Source organism: Chaetodon trifascialis, chromosome 12 (genome assembly GCF_039877785.1).
Source record: "Chaetodon trifascialis isolate fChaTrf1 chromosome 12, fChaTrf1.hap1, whole genome shotgun sequence".
NCBI lineage: Eukaryota > Metazoa > Chordata > Actinopteri > Chaetodontiformes > Chaetodontidae > Chaetodon > Chaetodon trifascialis.
The window spans coordinates 7111801-7136010 of record NC_092067.1 but is presented as its reverse complement, the minus strand read 5'-3'; the positions used below and the strand labels follow the sequence as shown (position 1 = coordinate 7136010).

The following is a 24210-nucleotide window of genomic DNA, read 5'->3' as shown; positions in this document are numbered from 1 at the left end:
GTTCAGTGTTCAATGTAACTTAACATTTCATGGTATGCGGGAGCATTTTGAAAGAGTGCTTTCCAGTTACTTGTAGACATATCGCTGTAACCAATGAGCTTTGTTTACCATTTGCTTTTGTTTAGGAGCCTCTGCAGGGACATCACGTTTGCTGAATAATGGAAAGACCGCCTCTGTCTTATCCCAAAGGTATCCATGTTGTGTGGGAGTTTGTCACACCTATGCCAAGAAGTCATTGTTGCCTTTGTTAATTTTTCTGTGCCCAGCCATACATACAGTTTTGCCCCATGCAGTAAGGACCTTGCAAGATTAAAAAAAGAAAATAAAGTCAAACATTTCCAAGACATTTTGTCGCTTGTTATTATAAAATGTGCACGTCTCTGCTTTGTCTGTATTTTTTATTGAATCATTTTTGAGGCACATTAGGGCTGTGGCTCCAGGGATGGCGATGTCGGTCCACACTGAAATGTCACATATAAGTGGTTGCCATGAAGTGTGTCCCCCACAGGGTGAATTGTAACCGATCCTGTGACTTAGTGCCTCGATCAGGTCAAAATCTGAATTTGTCCAAGACTTGTTTATGGCCAAATTCATACATGCAAAACTAATGACACTCCCATCAGCCTCAGGTCCTTGTGTTGAGTGCTAATAAAAGTTAGCATGCGCACGTAAACTAAGATGGCGAACATGGTAAACATCGCAGACTAACATGTTACTGTCATTATGAACATGTTAGCGTGCTGATGTCCACACATCATCTCCGGGCTTTGTCCTGTTCGTTTATGGAGATGGAGGAGAAGCACTAAACTTAACGCTCATGTCACTGAGAATAAACAACTCCAGTGAAGCTGATTAGAAAGTGAACAACATAAAGGTGAAAAAGAATAATAAAAGAAGAGTTTCAACACATTATTGCTGTTATGATCGTCACCACTCATTGTCAGTGCCATCATTACTGCTGTGATTACTTTAATGGCCGGTGTTTACTGCCCTGTCCATACCCACAAATCTTTGTGCTGTTCTGAATAATGAGCCTCTTTCTGTCTTGAAAGTTCAAAAAGATTGTTCAAACTCCTCAAAGCAAAACTTAACACTGTAGAAGCACATATGATCATTTGCTCAGCTCTGAAGAATATCCAGAGAACATGTTTAGTTATTTTCAAACACGCCAGCATCAGCGGGCTTCACTGTCAGCACAATGAAACAAATAGAAGTTGACCTTGTCGGGTCGCCAGGCTGACGGACAGTCCTGGTGAAAGCAGTTTTTGTGCCTGTTTATTTTGACACATTTCTCAGTCCTGCCTCTCAGAAGGGAAACAAATGGACCATGAGCAGCACTCAGCAGATCTGACACTGATGGCTTTATTATGAGAAATGGCCAGAAAATGGCACTGGACCTAAAAGTGACCCCGCTCAGCGACGTCAGTGAACGTCTTGTCACGCCTCCGCTGCCTGAATTTCTGTTTCCAAGATGGCAAGCACGATGAATATTCTAGGTCATTACTCTTAGGATCAAGGTCCTGGGTGTGCGTGGAGTTCAGCCCTCACAGTGCCACCTCGACGCTCGCTCTTAGCCGGAGGTGACTTATAGACTGAACTTTCTTCAGTGTGTGCAGCTGTTGTGCTGTTGTTGGGATGCTTGCAGCTTTGAGCCACAGCAGGCTGATTAATGCCTGTGAGCACAGGCAGAAATACCCTCTCTGTCTGCCGCTGCTTCATTGCTTCTTTGTGGGTTTCCTCCAATGGGAGGAACAAACATTTTAACTTGTGCAAAATGAGCTTCAGAAATGGAGGGCACAGGGTTGTTCACACAAAGTCGAGGTCTGCTCGGACTCAAGCACCCTTAACAGGAGCCATTTCCCCTTTATGGATAATTGTGTTTTGGGCTGTTCGGGATTTTATCTCTCTGACATCAATCTGTATTCTGCCATCATCCACCAGCCTGACCTCTACCTCACCTCTGCCTCTGATTGTCATCATATTGTTCTTTTTGTTTTGTTTTCTAAAACCCCAACATGACCCCTTCTTTTTTCTTCCTGTTATTGATTTTTCTGTTACCGTACATACTTTTGTTCTACCTCGTTATTATTATTATTTATTTTTTTATTATTCAGGATGCCAATGTGGGGACAAATAAGTCCAAATACCAAGAAGTCAGTGAAATAAATAGACCTCTGAGGATCTGCTCTGCGGAGATAAAGATCATTTCCTTAGCGCATTTCTCACGCAGCAGTAATCAAAATGATTTGCACGCTTTGCTGAAAGATCCATATGTTCACTCTCTGTGATACTCAATGGATCTGTCAGTCAACACTGAGAAGAGCAACATCCCTTTCATGACATTGTCAATAGAAATGGGTAAATTAGTTCAGGAAATCCATCAGAAGTGTACCATGAAAATGTCAGACGCTTAACGTTGATTGACTGCTGAAAGCATCAAGGGAAAATGAACAGACATTTAAATGAATAGCTTCCGTGTTTAACAACCAAAAACAATAGCTGTCTCCACAAATGAATGTAACCTAGATTTACAGGAATCCATATGCCGTGTTAAATGGTAGCAATTGACTGTTTGCGAGCTCTTCTGCTGGAAACGACCTTTGAGGTAAAGATCCGGTCTTCTAGGTATTGAATCTTACTTGGCAGCAGTCAGCTAAGATCTATGCAACTTAAATTTCCATGATTATAACAGATGTGATGTATTAACTTTGGAATGTATAGAAATATTGGCATATATAATTCAATTATTATTATTGAATTTATTTTTTAATTAGCTCCTGTTTTTGATTCTAAAAAATATTCTATTGTTGACATTGCTGAAAAAAAGTCCCAACTTTGTAATACTCTCCAAGCCAAAATGATGGACAGCCCACATTATAGCACTGCTCTGTGCAGTCAGCCAGATTCTTCCACATCAAGCTGGGAAAATCCATTTCTTCATGGACCTGGCGTTGTGCTCAGGACATTGTCAAGAGTCTTTGCCAAACTGTCATAATACTGGACGCACACTATTGTCTGAAATATCATTGAATGCATTAAGATGCTCGTGTCCATTCCATGAAAAGCTTCGCCACACCAGAATACCTTTAAGTACGACATTATACCACTGTTTTCATAGTACTTCTCAAGATGACTAAAATGATCTTGTAAAACTGGAGGAGTTTGCCTTTAATAATGGGTCCTCTGACCTGATTTTCTCAAACAAATCAGACATATCAGCTGAAGCCACAATGAATGATAAGGTCTGTCATTTTTTGTTACTTTGTCCTACATTTTGTTCCAGAGTGAGATATCAAGACATGTCATCAGACACTGGACACTTTGGCATGGAAGTGGAATATGTTCCCCAGAGAGTTTGTTGGACATATTCACACTCTTCTCATGAAACAAAACTTCTAGATTCTCATGACCCCATGGCCTTCGTTAAGCACTGCCCTGACTAACAAATGAAATTGCCAGCTTGTTGCCTGCACTGATGACGTGATGAGCATTACAGTCTGCAGGGACGACCGCTGAGGCTTCAGCGTCTGCTTTTGTTATCACATTGAATCTCACCACAGACAGGTAGCCTCTAAATTTCATGAATTTCCTGTAAAAAATGTCAAAATACTGCTGTCGAACCAAGAAGATGCTCTGCAGGTATATTTTTAGATGTGCCATAGTTCTCAAGGATTTGTGAGCTCAAAGTTGAAATACATGATGATGACATCCGAGGAAAGCCACAGTTGGCACTGATGCATTTGAATGCTGATGTGTCTGCACATCTGTTTAGACTGTGTCACCGTGAATGACGACACCGACTTCCTCACACCTGACACTCTCTGCACTGAACGTTTGCAGAGACCTGTGGCCATTCATCAACTTGTCAGCAGCAGACATCCATCATCCACTTTCACTGTGTGTGTGTGTGTGTGTGTGTGTGTGTGTGTGTGTGTGTGTGTGTGTGTGTGTGTGTGTGTGTGTGTGTGTGTGTGTGTGTGTGTGTGTCTCTCTCTCTCTCTCTCTCTCTCTCTCTCTCTCTCTCACACACACACACACACGCCATAGGGTACTGAGGAGGTCCCTTCAGGCTGACAGGCTCTGGGGAGATTGCATGGGTATGTGTGAAGGATGAGCCCACTAACCATCTCTGTATTATTGTTTTTATATCCTCTGGCCACGGTTGTGTTTCTTTCCATATTCTAACAGGAAATGCATGAAAACAGGGGGGAAAAAAATGCTGATGCCAGTGAATGGCCTACTTCAAGTCTGAGTGGAGCACTAAAGCTTGGCAGGCTCTGGGTACGCATTATTCATTTTTCATGTTATTTTATCATTAAAAAAATCTAGGCAAGCTTGGGAATAGAGCTAATTTGTTGCTTTCTTTCAGAGGGAAAGTAGCAAGTGAGGCAAGTAACCTAAATGTAGTGAAAACTTAAATTATGGAACATAGTGTCTATCACAAAGTAAATGCGCTCATGAATATTAATCTCAGTTACAGAGAAATGAGTGAACATACTGCAGTAGAGCACTATTTACTGTCTACCAACCTTGGACTGTGTTTATTTAGTAGTATTTTGTATGTATTATGTTTATTATCTCTTTTAGCACCTACTCACTGTCACGGTTACTTTTTATGTCATGTTTTGTTTTATGCTGACCATTTCATTTTGTGCTTTCCACTTTATTCTGTAACTTTGTGTGGAAAAGTGCTATATAGGGTGTTCTTGTAGCCAAGGGGGTTTAAGGCGCTGACCATGTAATTGCAATGTCCCCAGTTGAGATGTGACTGAAAGCTGCAAAAGAAATCTTTGGCCTTGAGATAACAATTATTTTATTTTTATCTCTCATTCTTATCACTCATTGCCTGGATGATTAAAATAAAGTATTCCTATTATTACCAATTTGAAGAAATGTATAATAATAATAATAATAATGTTATTTATGTCCTGTTAATAATAACATTAATAATTTTAATTATTGTCGTTATTAAAATCACTTTATTGAAAGAACAATAACATAACAAGGCAAAAAAGTGAGTAAAACAGAGTAAAAGAACAAAAATACATAAATATGTACAAAAAAAAAATTAGAATATAGAAATACATAACAGCTTTCATCCACGACACGCCTTAAAAAGAGGGATGTGTATTACGTGGTCAGTTTCAACCTTCAAAATTAAAACCAGTTTTTCTATGATTAGGTCAAAGAGAATGACGCAATAAAAGTCCAGAAGCGAGTAAATTAAATGAGAAATAAAAATGAATGAGAAACTGAACCTTTACGCAGAAGAAGCAGTGACGGAGACAGCATTTAAGATTGTAACACATTTTAATATCATTTCAGCAAAATTAGAATTAATTCTACTCAAAGTGTTCATTTTAATATTAGGGACAGAAGTCAAACACTGAACAGAATCCAACGTGTTTTGTTACAACACAGCATCTGTGTTTTTTAGTTTAGTTAAGTTTTTTTTTTTTTTTTTTTCCCTGTGATGCTGAGAGATCTCTTTACCCACAATGCACAGCGACACAGCCACGTAAACGTCTAGAACCCTGATCGCCGGCTGTTTTTGCTAGCTGCCTCTGCTCTGTGCAGTTTTCCAGCTGCATATCACAGATGTCCTCATGATGCTACACTCGTTTACCAGGTATTAAACACACAAGTATCTCAGTTTGTCAGACGTGCGTTTTATTCAGGTTTGCTCATAGCCTTGCCCTGAGTTGTGGGTATGCAAAGTAGCTAGCTGTTAGCTCCTTAGCTTACTAACATTAGCTGGAAGTAATTGTTGGTGAACAAGCTTCACTAATGCATTTAGCTGCTAATGGCGGCTAACTGGCTAACCTGTTTTGGTGTAGTTAGTTGATTTGTTTTCCTACAATACAAACTGGCGTGCTAGCGTACATTATAGGAAAACCTTCGAAAACATGAAACTCGTAGTTAATGCGCCAAGGTTTCGGGTGAGTTTTAACTTAAGCCCTCCTTAGCTACTGACTCACTGCTCCCAGGTTTAGCTAGCTAACATTAACGTGAAATCCTGTCACACCGTCGTCGCAGTGTCGTTCCGTTCCTGTAGTTTATTTAAACCAGGTGTAAATGCCTGTGTCTTGAGTTTGCCTTGACCTATGAAACGTTTGCAACGATTGGGGTGAAAGCTCGTCACGACAGAAAGCCTCCAAGGCTTCTTCTTAACGCCCCTCCAGTCAGTCTGTGGAGCTGTCCATGGTTCCTGCACGACCGACCCCACAGCACCGACAGGCCCTGTTCATTAGTGGAGCAGCAGAGGCTTTCTTAAACTAAATTGAAATTTACTGTGCCTCAGCAACCCAACCAACATCTCTATTTTCTCTTCTCACTCCATCCTCTATTCTATGCTATTCTCTCCAAACTGGAATAAAATCTCATATTTATTGAATTTCAGTGCATCAACATTTCATAAACACTGTTTTACATTTTTGCCTGACATCACAACTCATTGACTGTTTGCTAACTAAAAGTAGACTCTGTTCTGCAGAAATGAAAATACCTCTGGAGAAAACAGCACCTGACATAATGCTCTTCCACCGTCAAAGCATTTTCTTTTGAAGTTTCCTGCTTTGTCCTGAAGAACTCCCTCACCTTCCCCTTGTACTGTGCATGTGTTGTACACGATTAGACTTGGCTGTGGATGGTTGGATTTGTACTGACAATGCACCAAAGTCACTCATTTCCCAGCCGGGTTTCACTGGGAGCCCTGCGATCAGTTGGCGACCAGTCCAGGGTGTACCCTGCCTCTCGCCCGTTGACAGCCGAGATAGGCTCCGGCCCCCCCGCGACCCCGAAAGGGATAAGCGGCATAGAAAATGGATGGATGGATGGATGGTTTCACTGGGATCTTGAGGAACTGGCTATTTGGCATGAAACTGATAGAAGTGTAAAACGTGTAAAGGGGACATGTGGTGAAAAACATGTTATGAGCAATATTAGCAAGTCGCAGTGTGAGTAAGAGACGCCAAAGGAACTCTGGTTTGGTAATGGGGTGTAATGTTGCACATTTATTGCTGAGATGCTCAGATAAACTGTTGAATATTTCATGTTAGTTAGTTAGTAAGATACTAAATGTATGACTGCTCAGACATTTTTCGAGTAAGCACTTGAATTAAGATTAGCAGTTATACAATAATTTACATTATCCATGCAGCAACATGAATGGTACCTGAGTGCTATCCATTTCAATTCTCAATTTTGTCATAAAACTAGAGATGATGAAAGTGTTTCAGCAACATCTTAGATTTGCGTGACCAATGTAGGATGACTTCAGTAAACAAGGACTGAAACAAAGTTATTTTGTTATCAACTCATTGGGCTCAGTTGCCACCCACGCTTTCAGGTGGGGTTGGAACTAAAAATTATTATCAATTAATCTATTGATTTCTTTTTCAAGTAATTAATAAGGCATTATTCTGTAAGATGTCAGGAAGTTGTGAAACTCATTTCCTGAGAGCACAAAGGTAACACCTGTGTATGTCTGACCTGTAGTCCAGCATCTGAAGTTATTCATCTAATGATGATATTAAAACAGAAAAAAAGAAATGTTCTCCATTTTTGTCAGTCTTTTATTTAGACATGCATTTGCACAAAATGAAATAGTTCATTGTTTGACGCAAACACATTAGATATTCAGGATGTTAATGCTGCGTTCTTAACAAGCGTTCTTCTCTTTCCTCCATCTGCTTGCAGAGCTTCAGTGAGATTGTCACAGCTGTAAGATGTCGATGGTGTTGTTCGCCTCTGTGGTTCGGGTTGGGGATGGCCTGCCTCTCTCTGCATCCACAGACTATGAGCAGGACAAAGAGCTTCAAGAAACCAAGAGGCACCTGAAAGGCCTCTCCAAGAAACTCAGCCAGTTCCCCGACCGCTGCACACTTAAGACTGGACCATATAATGTGAAGTAGGTCATAATAAACCAAGAATATCCGGTTATGATACCCCATTAAATGTTGATCACTGTTAGTACTTCCTAGATAAGAGCATTATCTGTATGACTATGAGTCCTTTCACTTAACATAATTTCAATTCATAGTGTAAAATACAATTTAGAGATTTAGATCATTTTCTGCATTTTCATCCATTGACACAGAAGGGTGATTATACAGTCTACTGCTGACAGTTTTTCTGCTCTCCTCTTGACCCCTCTAACACATCTATGATGGAAAAGTGCTTTTTAATTTGAGTGATTTGACAGCTGGGCCTTCATTCAAGGTGTCAGAATGCTTCTAAAAGGCCCAGTGATGCTTAGGGAAATGCTTTGAAACTCTCTCAGGCGCTGTTTGTTAAGAGCTAATTAGTCTTATTAAGACAGAGAGCATGAGCTCAAAGGAAACTTAGAATTGACCATTAATGAGCCAGCTATACCGCTCTACTGCCAGTCTCCTTTGATAAGAGTCTCTAATCAATGGGAGCCTGAAGCATCTGAGGAAGAGAAGGTCAGAAGACAGTGAAGGTCAGAACGAGGCAGGCAGCGTTTAAAGTCACAGGTTAATCTATTCTGTGATATTATTGGCCCTTTAGAGGCTGTTATCTCTGTTATGTGTCTGTGTCGTGAAAGCTGGAGAAGGTTCCTTGTGTGATTCTGCATGAAATAACTCAACTGTAAACTGTAACCATAATTGCTGACTCTTTGGACATTCATAGGGATTTAGAATATACTGTATTTGACAGGATTTAGGGACTCTACAGTAACCTTTATATAGACTACTTTACATTTTATAGTATTAACATATTCATGCTGTAACTCTGTATTTATGCCTCTGCAGTTCTACTGTACCTGAGGACCAACTTTATCTTTTACTCAGTACTGACTCCATGCTTTATATTTACTGATATGGTATCAGTAAAATATTATGGAGACTGTTGGTCTGAGCATTCTGTCAAGAGACTTTCAAGATAATTGGAAACAGCCTGTAAAAGGTCTTATGACACCCATTTTTTAACAGTTCACTATCAAATTCAGAATCCAGTTGAGGATTCTTGAAATCAGCCTCAGAGCTCTGTGTATCCAGACACCTGCCTGTATCACTTTCTGGTGGTGACGTCTTCTGATCAGGGCTTGACGGTTGTTCCTCCCTGCAGGCTTAAAACTAAAGGAGACTGTGCCTTTGAAGTTGTGGCTCCTACATTTGAAAGTCATTCTCTTTGGACCCTTCAAGCCTCTTGTTTCTTCTCTCTTTTATTGTGAAGCATTTTGTGGTGGTAGCTCTGGGTAGCCACAATATGAATGAGCTTTACTAACTTAAGTGTGATAACCTTTATAATACACTCCCATCAGTGTTGACAGCATCGACTTGATGGTGCATATTAACTGTGATTATAAAACAGAAAGGTGAAATCCGGCAATCTGATTGGCTGTTAACTGTGATATAATGAGCGTATACCACAGCTACTATTCTAAAAAGCCTTATCACAGCATATCACTCTGCTTCAGGGAAGCAACAATGTTTCCATGACAACAATCAACTGTTACAGTACGCAGCAAAAAGTAGCTGGTTTTGATGTTTATTTTTTTAAGGCATTAACAACATTTAAACATGTTCATAGTCAACTTTGATCTCCGGGGAGGGCTAACGATGGATGAATGGATTGAAGAGTGCCTGTCTCCGAAAAAAAAAAAAAGCCAAGCAAAAGACGACATGCGGAGCTGACGTCCAGAGAGGTTGACCAACGGGAGAAGGAGAGAAGCGAGGCCAATACGGTTAAACAGACCAAGTGGGCAGTGAAGTGCTTCGAAGACTGGTGTCAAGATAAAGCTTAAACTATTAAAAAAACTCTCATTCATCGAGGTTTTGGGTGGATTCTTCAGGACCACTCACTCATAGTTAACTGGGGGGGGGGGCTCGCATGTTTACGTTACAGGGCTGATTGTTAGCAACAATGTATCCATGACAACAAACTGTTACAGCAAAAAGTTGCTGCGGTGTTTTGACAACGTTAACAAATCGACTAAATTAGTTGAATTCACGTTTAAGGTTAACTTTCACCTCCAGATAGGGTTAACAATGGTAGAGTTGATTGAGCAGTGACTTTCTCCTGAAAAAAAAAGGCGAGGAATAGACGACATGCAGAGCTAACGTATGGAAAGGTGGGACTACTTTTTTCACAGCGGGGCTATTTTATTAGATAATATGTATTTCTGTTTAATTAAAAACTACATGAAAATTATTGTGTTTTCCTCTCTCATATTGCCATTATTGGTAACCGTTTTATGAAAGCATTTCATCACTCCAGTCCATGATATACGCTCATTATACCACAGCTAAGAGGCGTTCTTCGGCCTGACGCGTAGCGGAGCCTGTCGTGATGTATTGTTTAAACGTGCATTTTGTGGTTTTCACCAGCTACACAGTGATATGCTGGTATCACATTCTTTAGATATCTACTCTCGATACTTTATATTGTTTTTTTGGTCTTACCACATGATTATCATCACACCAGTCTGTACTGTTAGTGGACATTTAGGTTCCACATCAGTTCAGATGGCAGCACGGTGGTGCAGCAGGTAGTGCACGTGCCTCACAGCAAGAAGGTCGCCGGTTCGATCCCCTCGGGCATGGCCTTTCTGTGTGAAGTTTGCATGTTCTTCCCGTGCATACGTGGGTTCTCTCCGGGCACTCCGGCTTCCTCCCACAGACCAAAAACATGCTCATTAGGTTAATTGGTGACTCTAAAATTGTCCTTAGGTGTGAGTGTGAGCGTGAATGGTTGTTTGTCTTGTGTGTTGCCCTGCGATCGACTGGTGACCAGTTCAGGGTGTACCCTGCCTCTCGCCCGTTGACAGCTGGGATAGGCTCCAGCTCCACCAATTCAGATGTTGCTGTGACAACTGCCCCCCCCCCCCCCCCCCCCCCCGACATGCTCTGAGCGTGCTCAGGCATCCGACAATGTAGAAGTCTTTGTATCTGGGGAATTTAATTTGTGCTCTGTGTATCAATTAACACCGCAGGGCCAAAAGATAGTGTTTGCCGAGGTGCATTTGAATGTGAGAAGGGTCTTGTGTTTAATTAGCTGTGAACATGTACATTTTAGGCACAAATGTGCTGAAATCGTGTTTGTGCTGTGTTTCGAGCAGCAGCCTGCAGAATCAGACCTGCCATTGTGTTTGTTTCCTATAATCTGCACTGTATTTAGCTTGGTGTCCTAATTACAGTTTCCCATGGTGTCTGTCAGGAGAAAACAGTGGGGTGTGTGAAAAGTAATAATGTTTCTGCATGTGCATGTGTTTCAGTTTCACGAGTTCACTGGGTGTTGGATACCTGATGGTGTGCACTGCAAACTATCCCAACGTGCTGGCCTTCTGCTTCCTGGATGAGCTACAGAAGGAGTTTATCGTCACCTATGACACCAAACGGATCAGCAGTGCCGTGCGGCCGTACTCCTTTATTGAATTTGGTAAGCTAGAGTTTAACAGCATGTTTCAGCTATTGCGTGGTCAATCTTATGATGTCAGCTCAGAGTCACAGAGCAGAGGCGTTTCTGATCATCAGCAGTACAGGGAAAAGATGCTCCAGTTTCTCTGACAAAACCAGCCTCAAGTTCAGGCATGTTTTGATTCAATTTGTTTCCACTGTTGCTTCTTGTAGACTAGAAGATGTTGCTCTTGCTTATTTACTCATTAACCTTACAATTGTAATTATTCCCTCTTCCTGTCTATGTTGAAAAACTTAAATAGAACCAGTGCATTCTGGGCTGCATGACTCCAACTATTTTTGATTCACCTGTTTAATATTTTCATGATGCATTTAATAATTGTTTAGTCTTGTCCAACAACAATCTAAAACCCAAAGACATTAAATTTGCTATGATATGAAAACAGGAAAAATCAGCAAAGGCTTCTATTTAGAAAGCTAAATCAGAGAATGATTGGTATTTAAACTTAATAGACTTAAACAATAAATGAGTCATCAAAATCAATGTTGAGTAACCTCTTGTCTGTCAGAGTATCAAAGACTGAAATGTAGCTTTAACCCTGACAGAACATCCTGCTCTTCCATACAAATGATCTCTTTGTCTCCCTTGGTTTGCTCCCTGGGTTTTTAACCACCTTGTTGTTGTGCTCTCTGTCATCCATCAGACACCTTCATCCAGAAGACGAAACAGCGCTACAACAGCCCGCGTTCCCTGTCCACCAAGATCAACCTGGCTGACATGCAGACAGAGATCAAGCTGCGACCGCCCTACCAGCTCTCCCCGGAGGACCTGCGGGCTATCAATGGGTTCTCAGTTCACTCGCCCTCTAAATACAAGGGCATAGGTAGGACATACACACTCCCTATACATGTCCCATCTACCTATCTATTGTTAAAAGAGTACCTACTTGGCACTGTGAACAGTGGTAGCACTGATCTTTGTTACACAATGACATGGAGAGGTCAGGGGGTCTTCATAATACTGGATCCTTCTGCAGTGAAGGAACTTCAGTGGTTGTACCGCTGCACCTGTCAGTTTGACTCTCCCACACGCTTGTGATGATGTTGAAAGGTCGGCCGTTCCATAACACATTCTCAGAGTGCATCAGCACCAACCTTTTTGAATGACACTTGAATTATTGGAATTAGTTTATAGATCAGCTACAGTATCACATGAAAGGTGACCATTATCATGCTGAAAGATATTACTCTCACTTCAAGCAAACAAAAAATATGTAATTTTGATTATTAAAAGCTGGTGAAAATCATGTTAATCTGTACCAAAATGCATTTAAAAAAAGTACCATTTGCAGCACAAAACAATTGTAATAGTTTTAATAGTTACTTTTTAGGGAGAATTAAGAGCTCATTTTTGCATTTTACCACCGTTTCTACCCTCTCATTGTTTACTGCAGTGAACAGTGTATACAGTAAACTTTTGGAAGCGCGACAGCATAAAATCTGGCTGAATATCAGTTTAAAGTGATTTGCTTCTTTTATAAACTCCAGTGGCCAGATGCATAAAACTCACAGATGCATGACTAATACTCTTTGTACAGAGAGAGAGAGAGAAATATGCATAAGCATTCCTTCAGTCAGATTTCTAAGGCTGTATGACTGGGTCCACATGTACTCCCACTCCCGCATTTAGCTGGAAATAACCTTAGAAACACCTCTAAACATTCGTTTGCGTGTCGATACTTGTGTCTGTAAAGAAGCAGTGAAGTTTCACCAATTGTGTTGGATCACCGGAGCAGCTGCTGGTGTGCACAGTTGTGGCTGTTCTTACCACTAATTCATCACCTGCAAGCCTTCATCGCACAATAGCTCAATCATCATTATCAAACATCACAACGATCATCAGTGATTCATCTATAGAGCTCATATACTTTGCAGACTTCACAATTCACAATAAAATGAAAACATCGTAACTAAGGGGAAGTACAGACATGAATGTAAATAAAAAGAATGATCGAAGTCATTACTCATAAAGAATTTCAATTATGTTTATAAATGTGCCTTTGATTGTTATTTCACAGAGCACCGAGTGGACTGTTAAAATAAGCAATCTCAGTTCAAACCGTGTGTGCGCCTGCTCTGAATAAACACTTCCTCACTGCACATTTTCCGTTTAGAAGTACCGGTTCATTTGTTTGGCATATGCACGTTTGTGTTCGATTACATAAAAAACAAATCTGCAAAATAAACAAAAAAAAAAGAAAAGAAGGAGAAGGATCCTCAAGGATACCGTAAGCCTGCTGGTCAGTCAGTCAGCTCCACTGTTGCTCCTGAACGCACCGTCATGCCTCAGCTGCCGCGAGCTAAGCGATGCCACCGCGGGTCACTTGGAGCTGTTGTGTTCGCCGTGACATCCTCTTCAGGGCAGCTCTCCACGCTTTGTTTGCTCCCTGCCGGTCGCCCTTGCCAGTCTCTCTTTTCTGAGGATATAAATCACTTTGTCCTGGGGGATGAAGTATGCTAATCTGATAATAGTGACGCATTACTCCCTTAACTGTGCCAGAATGTTTTGGAAGACAGATTTAAATAATGTACGCTCTGCTTTTTATTTCTGTTCATCCTTTTATCCTGCGTCTAATCGTTTTCATTGATGATTACATTTCTTAAGATGTATGCAGTATGTTTTGTCATAAGCTTTGAAAAGCAGATTTTTTTCTGTCAAGGCAGAATGTGCTGAGTGTGTAGCCCCTCGTCCTTTCTCTCTTACAGCTCCCACACAGATGTTGGAGCCAGTGACTCTCCCAGGCATCGTGTCCTGTGTGCTCAGCGTCCTCTGTGGAGGCCTGAACCTGCTGCGAGGAGTCCACGCCATAGAGAGCATACTGCAGGTGAGGACGTGACCGACAGACATACTTGCTCACCTTGGACGTCCCCTGTCACCGCGGTCGCATGTGCACACTTTTCTCATGCAGTGAGGAATTATCACCGCCACTATGTGTGCGCTCATTTTCAGTTTTACCTCCAAATAACTTTAGGTTTAGATAATCTGGCTATTTGTATTTCCTGTCCCATCTGACTTCATATAATCATATTGTGCAATAGCATGCACATAACCAGATTACCAAATTAAGATTCAAATAGTCACTAAGCTGAACTTTCCTTCCAGAAACGTTTGCAGAATTCATTCAGCTTTGGTGCATTCAGTCCCTTCAAACTGTAAATGTGACATCATGTCCTGATAAACTAGATAAGACTAAATGAAAGAACCACCACTGAGTGCTTTGTCATATTGGCTTTATGGTGCTTTGTCTAGACATGGATGACTAGTGCTAAAAAAAAAGACCTTTTTCTTCCTGTCTGCAGAATGACGATGAAGACTTTAATTACGTGATTGCCTTCTTCCTCGGCACAGCAGCCTGTCTGTATCAGGTAAGTGATAGTCTGCAGTAAGAGCAGCCCATCACTGGCTGACTGGCCGACTAACAGCCCTGCACTTTACAGCTCAGCAGCTTGTCAGCTAGACTAACATTAGCAAAAGCTCAGTGCCTTTCACCGCTCTACCTTCTCTAAAACATTTTCATCAGCTCCTTTTGTGCAGCCCCTGGCACTAAATGGAACACCACAAATTGGTGGGCCGATGGAGGGAACAAAGTTATCAGACAGGATTTCTTACGTACGGAGCAGATTTCTGGCCTCATGAAGGACATTAATGAAATGTCAGTGGCACCAGCGAGCATCATTCACCTTCTTCTCTCTCTTTTCAGTGCTACCTGTTTACCTACTTCTCCGTGTGGAGGAACAGTAAGTCCTTCCTGGCGTTTGCACTCATCTGTCTGTCCAACATGTATCTGTATGAACTGAGGAACATGTGGCAGATCCTCTTCCACGTGGCGGTGGGGGCCTTCATGACCCTTCAGATCAGACTGAGGCAACCGCTGGGAAAAGCGCCAGACTACAATGTCTGAATAAAACTGCAAACACGGTCAGACCCTCAGTCAGATGTCTCGCATGTGCTCTGGAAACGCAGCGGAGACGGGACCGGCTGGCCTGAGGACAAAGTGGAAACGAACAAAAAAGAAAAGAACAATCCTCCCAGTTCAGAAGAGAAGCCAAAAATCTCACAGCACCACATTAGTCCTGTTCACTACATCCCAGCACCAGTGGACAGCAACAGATCTCAGCGCGGACACGGAGGAAACAAACTGCTGCGATCATTTCTGGGACTTATTGGATTGATTGGAGCTGTCTGCTCTCCACCATTGATTAAGATGTTTACTTTTCCTTCCTTAAAATGCAGCCACAGTACAGGCCAGAGTCCTGCATATGTACAGTTTTTCAAACACTTACACTTCCTGCACCCGTAAAGCTGCAGTAAGTATCAGAGCCAACGTATCACATGCATCCCCACTGAAACCAAACACGCAGGCCATAGCTCACTGTTTAAAGCGCTGCAGCTGTTACTGAGAACGTATCGTACAGATATGTTACTGTCCAGTACCTGAACCCCAACATCATACTTTTTAAACCTAAAACATTTTTCTCACTCAAGAAATTAAGTTTGACTTTCACCCACTCACATCCAGTTCATTGAATAATGTGATTCATGATGATAATTGTATTTTGTCCCTGCTAGATGCATTTCTGCACATGTAGCCATGTGTATGTGAGCGGGTACAGGACTCTGGTTTAGGTCTTGGTTTAAAACTATGCAATGCTGTGCTGTGTGCTCTTTCAGTTTTTGGTGTATTCTGTGTTGCAGAGCCAATAACTCACAGACATTTGTCGATTTGTAGACATTTTGCTATTTATTTCCCGACTGATTGTTGCACCACATGTGGTCGATGAAGATTTATACAGATTTTATTGGTTTAATTTGTTGTTTTATGATATCTGCGTGTTTTTTACTCAGACTGGCGTCTAGTTGTCACAAAGTAAATCCTGTTTCAGTCGACACAAACAGCCTGTTAGCATTCATATCCAACTTCCTCGCCCACACAGCCTGAAGCATATGCCGGTGTCAAGTGACTATGTTAATAAACAGGTCTGTGTTGGCAGCAGTAAAGATGCATAGCTGTGTTGTCATGGCCAGAGGCAGCCCACATCATCTGAGCAGCCTCCGGTGTGCTTCTCCCACCGAGCCCTTCGGTTCAGACGTGGTTGCGCCTGCCACTTATGAAGACCGGAAACTCAACTCTTTCACCCTCTGCCTTTGTAATGGATATTAGCACAGCGTTCACTTAATGTAATTACAGTCAGGAGATGCCACGTTCAGCGTTATTAGGCAGGGTGAGATTTGTTCATGAAATGATGGGAAGATTTCTGGGCTTCCTGCGCCATCCCAACAAATAATAGCAACCAAATGGAAAAGGGTAGAGAATTGAGTCATGCCTTTTATTGTTCATTGTTCATGAGTGGCTCAACAGTTGTGCCAAGATTGTTATAACATCTTTTTTTTTTCTTTTTTTTTTAAACCCTTCTCTCACTCGCTGGAAGAAGTTAAAAGTGAAAATGAAAAGGAGTATCGCCACGCAGCTCCACTCTGTGTCCATCTGGCATCTGCACTACAGATCTGTCGAGGGACCGCTGCAACACTTCAGCCTAATATGATTCATCAGCGCACGCTCTGCTTTCCAGCAGCGGTACCACACCTACATGACCTAATAGCTCTTTTCACAATATGGCTTCGATTTGATTGGATCTGAATTGAGCCTCGCTGGCTCAGGTTGTTTGTGTTCACATTCTCCTCTTCCACAGCAGTTACAGTAAATGTGTAGTGTGGGGGTGTTGTGTAAAATGGAAACAGCAAAACTGGAGGCTTTTATATCACTGGTTTGTCCAAATATGGCGAACGAATGTGGTTGATTCCAGGTCAGTAAAACTTGGGAATGAACTGCTGAGAACTTATGTGTGTGTTTTTTTTTGTCACATTTGAACTTGTTTTATTTAGTCTACTATCAAACCTTTTATTATTAAGGCCCCCAGTCATGATGAGAATACAGAAATCTATGGAAAAAATACATCTATTGTTAAATTCAGGAAATGAAGATCTGAGAAAATGTGTTGGAACACTGGATTCAAAGCGTATTTGAGAGCAGACGAATCTGTATTTTGTATTTTCTGCTCCCCCTCACTCTATTTGAAACATATCTAGTCTTGTATTAGGACTCATTGTCTCTGAGCTCAGCTCTGGAACACTGAACATTAAACAGATCTGTGACATTACCATTACAATGAGATCCATTCTTCAACAAATATCGAATGCGATCTTTTTATTGTAGCCCTGCTGGGACTTAATGAGGCATTCACTGAGATCTTGCTGTAATTGTGAAAGGGAAGATTCAGAGTATCCTGTGATGAGAAGCATGTGGGATGCAAGTCCTTTATCATTTAAAGAAACGTTGACCTGACCTTGGAGGCTGGAGCCTCCAGCATGTTGGGAATGAGCTCTGGAGTTTCAGCTGCTAAATGTCGTAAAACTGCTAAGTTTTGTTTAATCACCCCCTCAGAGTCTTTTTTTTTTCTCTCTCTGGAACAACAGATTGCGTCATGAATCAGAGGCAGCTGAAACACTTTTCAGGCAGCACTTTTTTTCCCCCCACAAGTAATGGCGCATGAGGTATCATGAATATGATGATTATAATTGATGTTATTTGTGGGTGCCACATTACAAGTAACAGCAATTTCCTCCAGATGTAGATTAATGGAGCAGGCATTTATTTCTTCCTCAGCAGGAAGCATGTGGATTTTAATGGCAAATGCTGGTGGAAATTTCCACCTACCTGCAGCACAATTTGGTCTCGTCATGCTTTAGGTCAACATCAGCGGTTCTAATGTTTTTTTGTGGCAAAGCTCACACAGTCAGGGGATCATTGATTGGCTGTGCAAAAAGGTCAATATCATTAAGTCTGAGGATTTTGTTTGCTCCACATGTGCTTGAGCTCCCCTGAGAAAAGCCAAATAAACACCATTGTGGCTACAGTGGCCTTTTATTCCATTGCTGACCATTCAGATCCTTAAATTGTCTCTGAGGATGCACAATTTAAATCGAGCCCAGCGCCTCTACTTAAATGTACATCATGAGTTATTGAATTAGCTAATTGCCAAAACCCTAATTCATTCTTATTCAATGTAATGACCAGCGATTTGACTCCTGTATAAATATAGATATTAAAGCTGTAATGGATGAAGTAACACTCAGGGTGCTAATCATCAGATTAACATTTTGCTTCCATCTCTTCCATCATATATAAACTGTAATCATGGTACAAAGAAACCCATGTAAAAACCAAGAGATGTAGTGCTGCTGCCATCTGTTGGTGAGTTATAGGAACATGAAAAAAGAAGTGAAAGTCTTGTCTTTTATTGATGTGAGCATGAGATTCTAAAACCAGACCCGGCTTTGTGCACAGGTGCATCATACTGAAACAGAAGAGGGGCTTCAAAACCGTCGCCATGAAGCTGGAAGCAAAATATTGTCTAAAATATCTTCATTATCATTGCAGCATAAAGATTTCAGAGAACTGTGCAAAACATAGGGTGTCCACATACTTCTGGCCATGTAGTGTATGTCTGATGTTCTCTGCTGACAGCGGGCAGAAAAGAATCCAGATGAAATCATGTCGTACCTGTGAAACATCTCAGGAGTTTATTTGACTCTTAAAAAAAGCATAGTGTTTGGCATGAGAACAAGAACAACCCACGGTTTGTCTCTGACGCTGTTCTCATCACAGACGCTGCCTCGCTGTCTAATCAGAGTCATCATGAGGATCCTCAGCTGTAGAGATGAAAAGGTGAGTTTATTCTACTCTTTCAACCTAACAAAGGATCTATTCAGGCACCTCATAGCTGCACCCCTCGTCTCTGATCTGTGCCTCCTCTGTAACCCCCCGTGTCTTCTAATGGCACATTCCTGCTCAACAAGCGTGAGGACAAGGGGCTCACGTGGGCGTAGAATGGCACTGCATTCAATGAGTCAAATGGGATGACACTTTAAAGTTTTAGCAGTGGTGTGTGAAGATAATAGTTGCAGCGGTACAGTACATTAACCAATCAGAAACCATGAGAGTAGACCAGTACAAGCTTAATGTCATTCCACAGGCTCAAAGCAAACATTTGGATGAAGTGCCAAGCTCCTTTCTTTCCTTCAATATTTTCAGACATTTCATGAAAACACCAAAATCATCAACAAGCACTGCCCGTGTCTCAAAACCCTGATCTGTGTTATTCCTCTGCGCTGTGGAGCTCCAAAAACAATTAAAACACACCAATGAGCCACAATGCGACATGTTTCAGGATTGACATGGATGCTGTTCTCCAGGCTGGACTGTGCCACTGGAGTCACACAACTTCAATTCAAATCAATTACTGAATGGATCCTTTTAAGGAACATGTTAAATTCGATTTGTATATTCTATTTTGAGTTACACGTTCTAAAACCCAAAGTCAAAAAATCAGATCAAATTTGGTCATTTAGAATTTATTCCTGGAATATGGAACCACACAAAATATTTTTTAGTTGAACTTGTCGTAATTTCATTTACTGATGCTTCTGCCTCTTCTATCCAACCACACGTCTGCTTCCTGCTTTCTCGTTTCACATTCACTTTCCATTTCAGGATCAGTTTACATTGAGAGCTGTGGGCCACCCAAACACACGCTGAAGTCTGCAGGAGCTCTGACTGGCCAGACTCCCGCCAACACATTGCAGCTGACCAATCAGAGCGCTAGCAGTTGCTACGTGGGTTTAATTATGTTTTTAACACTTAGTTAAGTTTTGTTTATCACAAGGATTTTTTAAAGCTTTTTTAACTTTAATTCAAATTTAATGACAGTAGTTTATTTCTAACAAACTATTTTAATGTAAAAATGTCTCATTATTGCAGCGGCACAGTCAAGCCTCCATCCACTGAAGTTCTTTTTGAGTCACTCACTAGCACTATGCACCAGGTGTGTATTAAATACAGGTAATTGTCCCGAGAGACGCTCTGTTTCCTCCTGATTGCTGCAAACTACATTGTCAAAGTATTGAGAGCGACTGACACGTTGTTGATGTTGGTCTTTTCATAAGCTAACAAAAAAAATAACCCTCGCCTTGTCCTTTAAGCTTCCACCTCTAATGTGCTGTGTTACTCTCAGGTAAAAGCTCGACACAGTCCAGACATTTACTGATTACTCTGTGACTCAGCCAAGACAAACAGAACCAGCTGTAATGTTTGGTAATAACATCACTAAAAGATCACTCAAATCTATGAAACCACCGGGTTAAAGACAGTTTGTCTGATGACATGCTGAGTAATGCTGTAATACTGAAGAAAACTGCTTTGATAAGAAAAAAAACAACAAAAAAACAGCAGATAAAAGGGCACATTTCCACACAGGCTCGTCTGTCCCCGTCCACAGGATGAGCGTCATCACCATCGTCAGTGTAGAGTTCATATTAAAGGCCTCGTTGGAGATTATTGGACATTCATTGGGTCGTACCATCGGTGCGGTGCGGTGCGGTGCAGGGAGGGGTGGACGGCTGAAAGCACTGGAGTGCAAAAAAGACTAATCCATTCCTGTGCTGTAGTCTGTCATTCAAAGAGCGCACTCACTCCGTTTTAACACTTCCTTCTCAACGTGAGATTCAAACACAGCAGCGAAGGGAAATCAGCAGAAGCGCCATCTAATCAGCGAACGGCTGGCCTCCTGCAGATCGACAAACACTCAATTCGGGGAAAAGAGCAAGAGAAATGGCGGCTGGTTCATTCAGCTGCGTCAATCTGCCGGAGCTGACCAGGCAACACCAGCGAGGACATCTGAACTCCTACATGAGAGTGATACAGTATGTACATCTGAATACACGTCGGTGTTTATACATAGCTCTCTAATATATTAATGTACAAAATATAGATTCTTAAAATATCTGATAGGGTTTGGTGTTCTGAAGTCAAAATACAAAAATGTCGAAGATTAGAAAAAGCTCTTCATTGACATCCTCTTTGTGGTTTGTGTGTGTGTGTATGCTGTCGATACTGTAGTGTTAGTTTGTGAATTTATACGTCTGATTGCACTTCCTGGAAACACTGTGGACCTTTTTCTCTCCGTCCAAACTGTCTCTGAGGAGCCTTCTTACCTGTAGGACACTCTTCACAGATAAGACACAACTTAGCGCGACTCCTCCATCCATCTCTGAATTAGTGATGTGATCAGATATTGATACAAGGACGGATAGTGCTGCCGCGCTGGCTGAGCGTCCACACTCAATTTAAGATTTGTACCTCTATCACGACAAAATAGACAAAATGTGTTTTACATACAGTACATTAAATCATATACATACACATAAAACTGTCTGTTTTACATGTACATATACACCTCAGCAGGAGAAAGGCAGAGAGAGGGAGGAGGTGATGTAGTTCATGTCCTCCTGCAGGTTTGTCTGAATTGAAGCAAATAAAATTTCTTCAGGAACATTTTTTCCTTTAGGACCCAGACTCGCACAGCCGCTAAAGTCTGTCTTTACGCACTGATTGGACATCTTTGGTCTCAATTGCAGATTCAGGCATAGTGTCCTCCGCAGGCTGAGCTTCAGGGTGAATTTTCTCACCGGTTCCCCTCGTGGCCTCGGTTGGTTTAAGAAAGGATCGGCGTGGCGAGAGGGGACGCTCCATCCGTCTCAATCCGCCATGAGCTGTCAGAGGTCCATGAGCCTGCTCGGTGTCAGAGGCAGAGTTAAGGCGCCTGCCTCAGTCTGTCCATTTGGAGCTTAGCTGGGGTTAACTGCTAGGTGGTCCACTGGTGAGGAAATAGGTCATCATCTCTCCTTTGCCCTTGACGGTGACCACACCTCTGTACTCTAGTGAGTAGTTATAGGAGCTCAGTACCTGGTGCAGGTCTGCAGTCACCTGTGGACAGAGAGGGGGAGGAATGTTATTACTCTGTCTTTGTTTCAGTCAGCGGTGATTTGTAGGTCAGCAGGTGTCTATGTGTCCAGCTTGAAATCAGGTTTACATAAAATCATCGCTTCAATGGCATTTTAAATGACTGAATTTCAATCTGCCTCAAGTCATATGTGCAATTATAGAAAGGCTGTTTGAACAATGGTTATAAAGCCTTGAGGTCTGTTTCTCTATCACTTCAAATGTTAGTTAAAAGTCAGACAGACTCCTTTTACTGGTTATAAACAAAGAAAGCAGAAAAATGTGCAGCCCAATTACATGCAAAGTGTTTTTATCTTCATCATATTATAACTGTAACATATATAACTGTAACATTACAGTTACAGTAAGTATGTAGCTAAATCTGCATTCTCAATAGATTTTGTCCATTTGATTGTAGGTTAAAAAAAGCTATCAGACACAGTGCAAGTTAAAAGTAATTTAATATTATAATAACCTGTTTTTATGAATACTTCCTGTGTCAATCTGGATGTTTTAGAAGCATAAATTAGATGTATAAAGCTCTATAAAAGACCCATCAGCTCTTTTGATGAGTATTCTCTGCTCGTCTGTGTCTGAATACTGAATATTCTCCACAAATAAATGAAATCTCGGTGCTTCCACCCTCACGCTGCTGCTTTGTATCGTTCATGCTCATTAGGAAGCCGTGGCTCGCGTTTGCTCCGGCGTTAGTGCTTTCTCAGAAGGTGCGGGTGAGATGAAATTTAAGGGTTCCATCTGTGTCCAAAGTCGCTTTGAGTTATTAAGCTTTAATGATTTCAAACCAGATAGAGCGAAACCAATATGGCCATTTTTAATTAACGATTTTCATTAACTTGAATGGACATTTTTGTAAATCCAGCCATCAGCCATGTCTGAAAGGCAGTTTTACAAAGCTCATGCACGTTAGATCAATTTCTCATTTTTGACCAACACGGCTTGGAGCAAACACCCAGAAGGCAAACAAAAACCAACAGCAGCTCTGAGATCTGCAAATACAGATTGAATGAGCCATTTCAGTCTGAGTGAATGCATTCTGACAGCTTTTCATGTTTTTAGACTTGTTTCAGCTCGAAGGGGTGAGACAGACTCGTATTGTTCATTCATTGGTTGTTTGGTGTTGTGTGTTGTCACCACGCTGATCTGACTCTGGGATAACTGTCCAGTGCAGCATCACTTCACTTCACCTGGATCCTCTCTGGTACACCTGTGCTGTCCATACGACTCGCCACGTTCACGGTGTTCCCCCAGATGTCATACTGAGGCTTCCTGGCCCCGATCACCCCGGCAACCACAGGACCAATGTTAAGACCTGAGATTGGAAAAGCAAATATAAGATGCATGAGACCTAATTACTGCTACACCAGCCAGACTTTGATGAAAAATGGATGCAGGAACAATTTACTCTGCTATTTTTTACCAAACTTGATTGACAGAGTGTTATTTATTTATGTCAGGTTCCTTTATGTTTGGATGGAGCTTTCTCTCCCAACACAGACACACTGTTTGGGAATGAAATCTTCATTTTCAACACGGCAGCTTAGATCTTATTCTTCTGAGAGTAACAGCTGCCTTCATTTGAGGTCCAGTCCGTAACAGTAACTGCCCGTCTTCTTCCCAGCAGCTCACCTATTTTCATCTTGAAGTTGTTAAAGGAGTGCTCATTGATGTATTTCATTTGGTCCATCAGCCTCATGGCGTAGTCAGCCAGGGCGCGGATGTGTGAGCGCCCGGCCTTGTCGTAGGTGGAGTCGTTGAGGCCAGAGGCCGCCATGTAGGTGGATCCAATGGTCTTGATCTTCTCCAGCTGGCGGAACTGGTCCTCACTGATGATCTAAAGGTGGTGGGAAAGGAAGGTTTACGCAGGGTTTGTGTCCAGATGCTAACAAAGTCTAACAAATCTCCTGTTGACT

At 41.7% G+C, this 24210-nt stretch overlaps 2 protein-coding genes across 2 annotated transcripts in view; one reads left to right on the top strand and one right to left on the bottom strand.

Annotated features, from left to right (window-relative positions):
• The first annotated feature begins 5495 nt into the window (after positions 1-5495).
• Positions 5496-18353, top strand: sec22a (SEC22 homolog A, vesicle trafficking protein). The gene is made up of 7 exons (XM_070975778.1): positions 5496-5629; positions 7699-7909; positions 11240-11403; positions 12086-12265; positions 14148-14266; positions 14742-14807; positions 15143-18353. The coding sequence occupies exons 2-7, from the start codon at positions 7728-7730 to the stop codon at positions 15341-15343; spliced, it is 912 nt and encodes a 303-aa protein (XP_070831879.1). The 5' UTR covers positions 5496-5629; positions 7699-7727; the 3' UTR covers positions 15344-18353.
• A 640-nt stretch (positions 18354-18993) lies between these two features.
• adcy5 (adenylate cyclase 5) overlaps positions 18994-24210 on the bottom strand; it is an 83363-nt gene continuing 78146 nt past the window's right edge. Inside the window, exons 19-21 of the mRNA XM_070975767.1 lie at positions 23927-24131; positions 23485-23609; positions 18994-22264 (exon numbers count right to left, since the gene is read on the bottom strand). Coding sequence (XP_070831868.1) covers positions 22136-22264; positions 23485-23609; positions 23927-24131 — 459 coding nt within the window. The 3' untranslated portion in view covers positions 18994-22135. The remainder of the gene's footprint in view (positions 22265-23484; positions 23610-23926; positions 24132-24210) is intronic.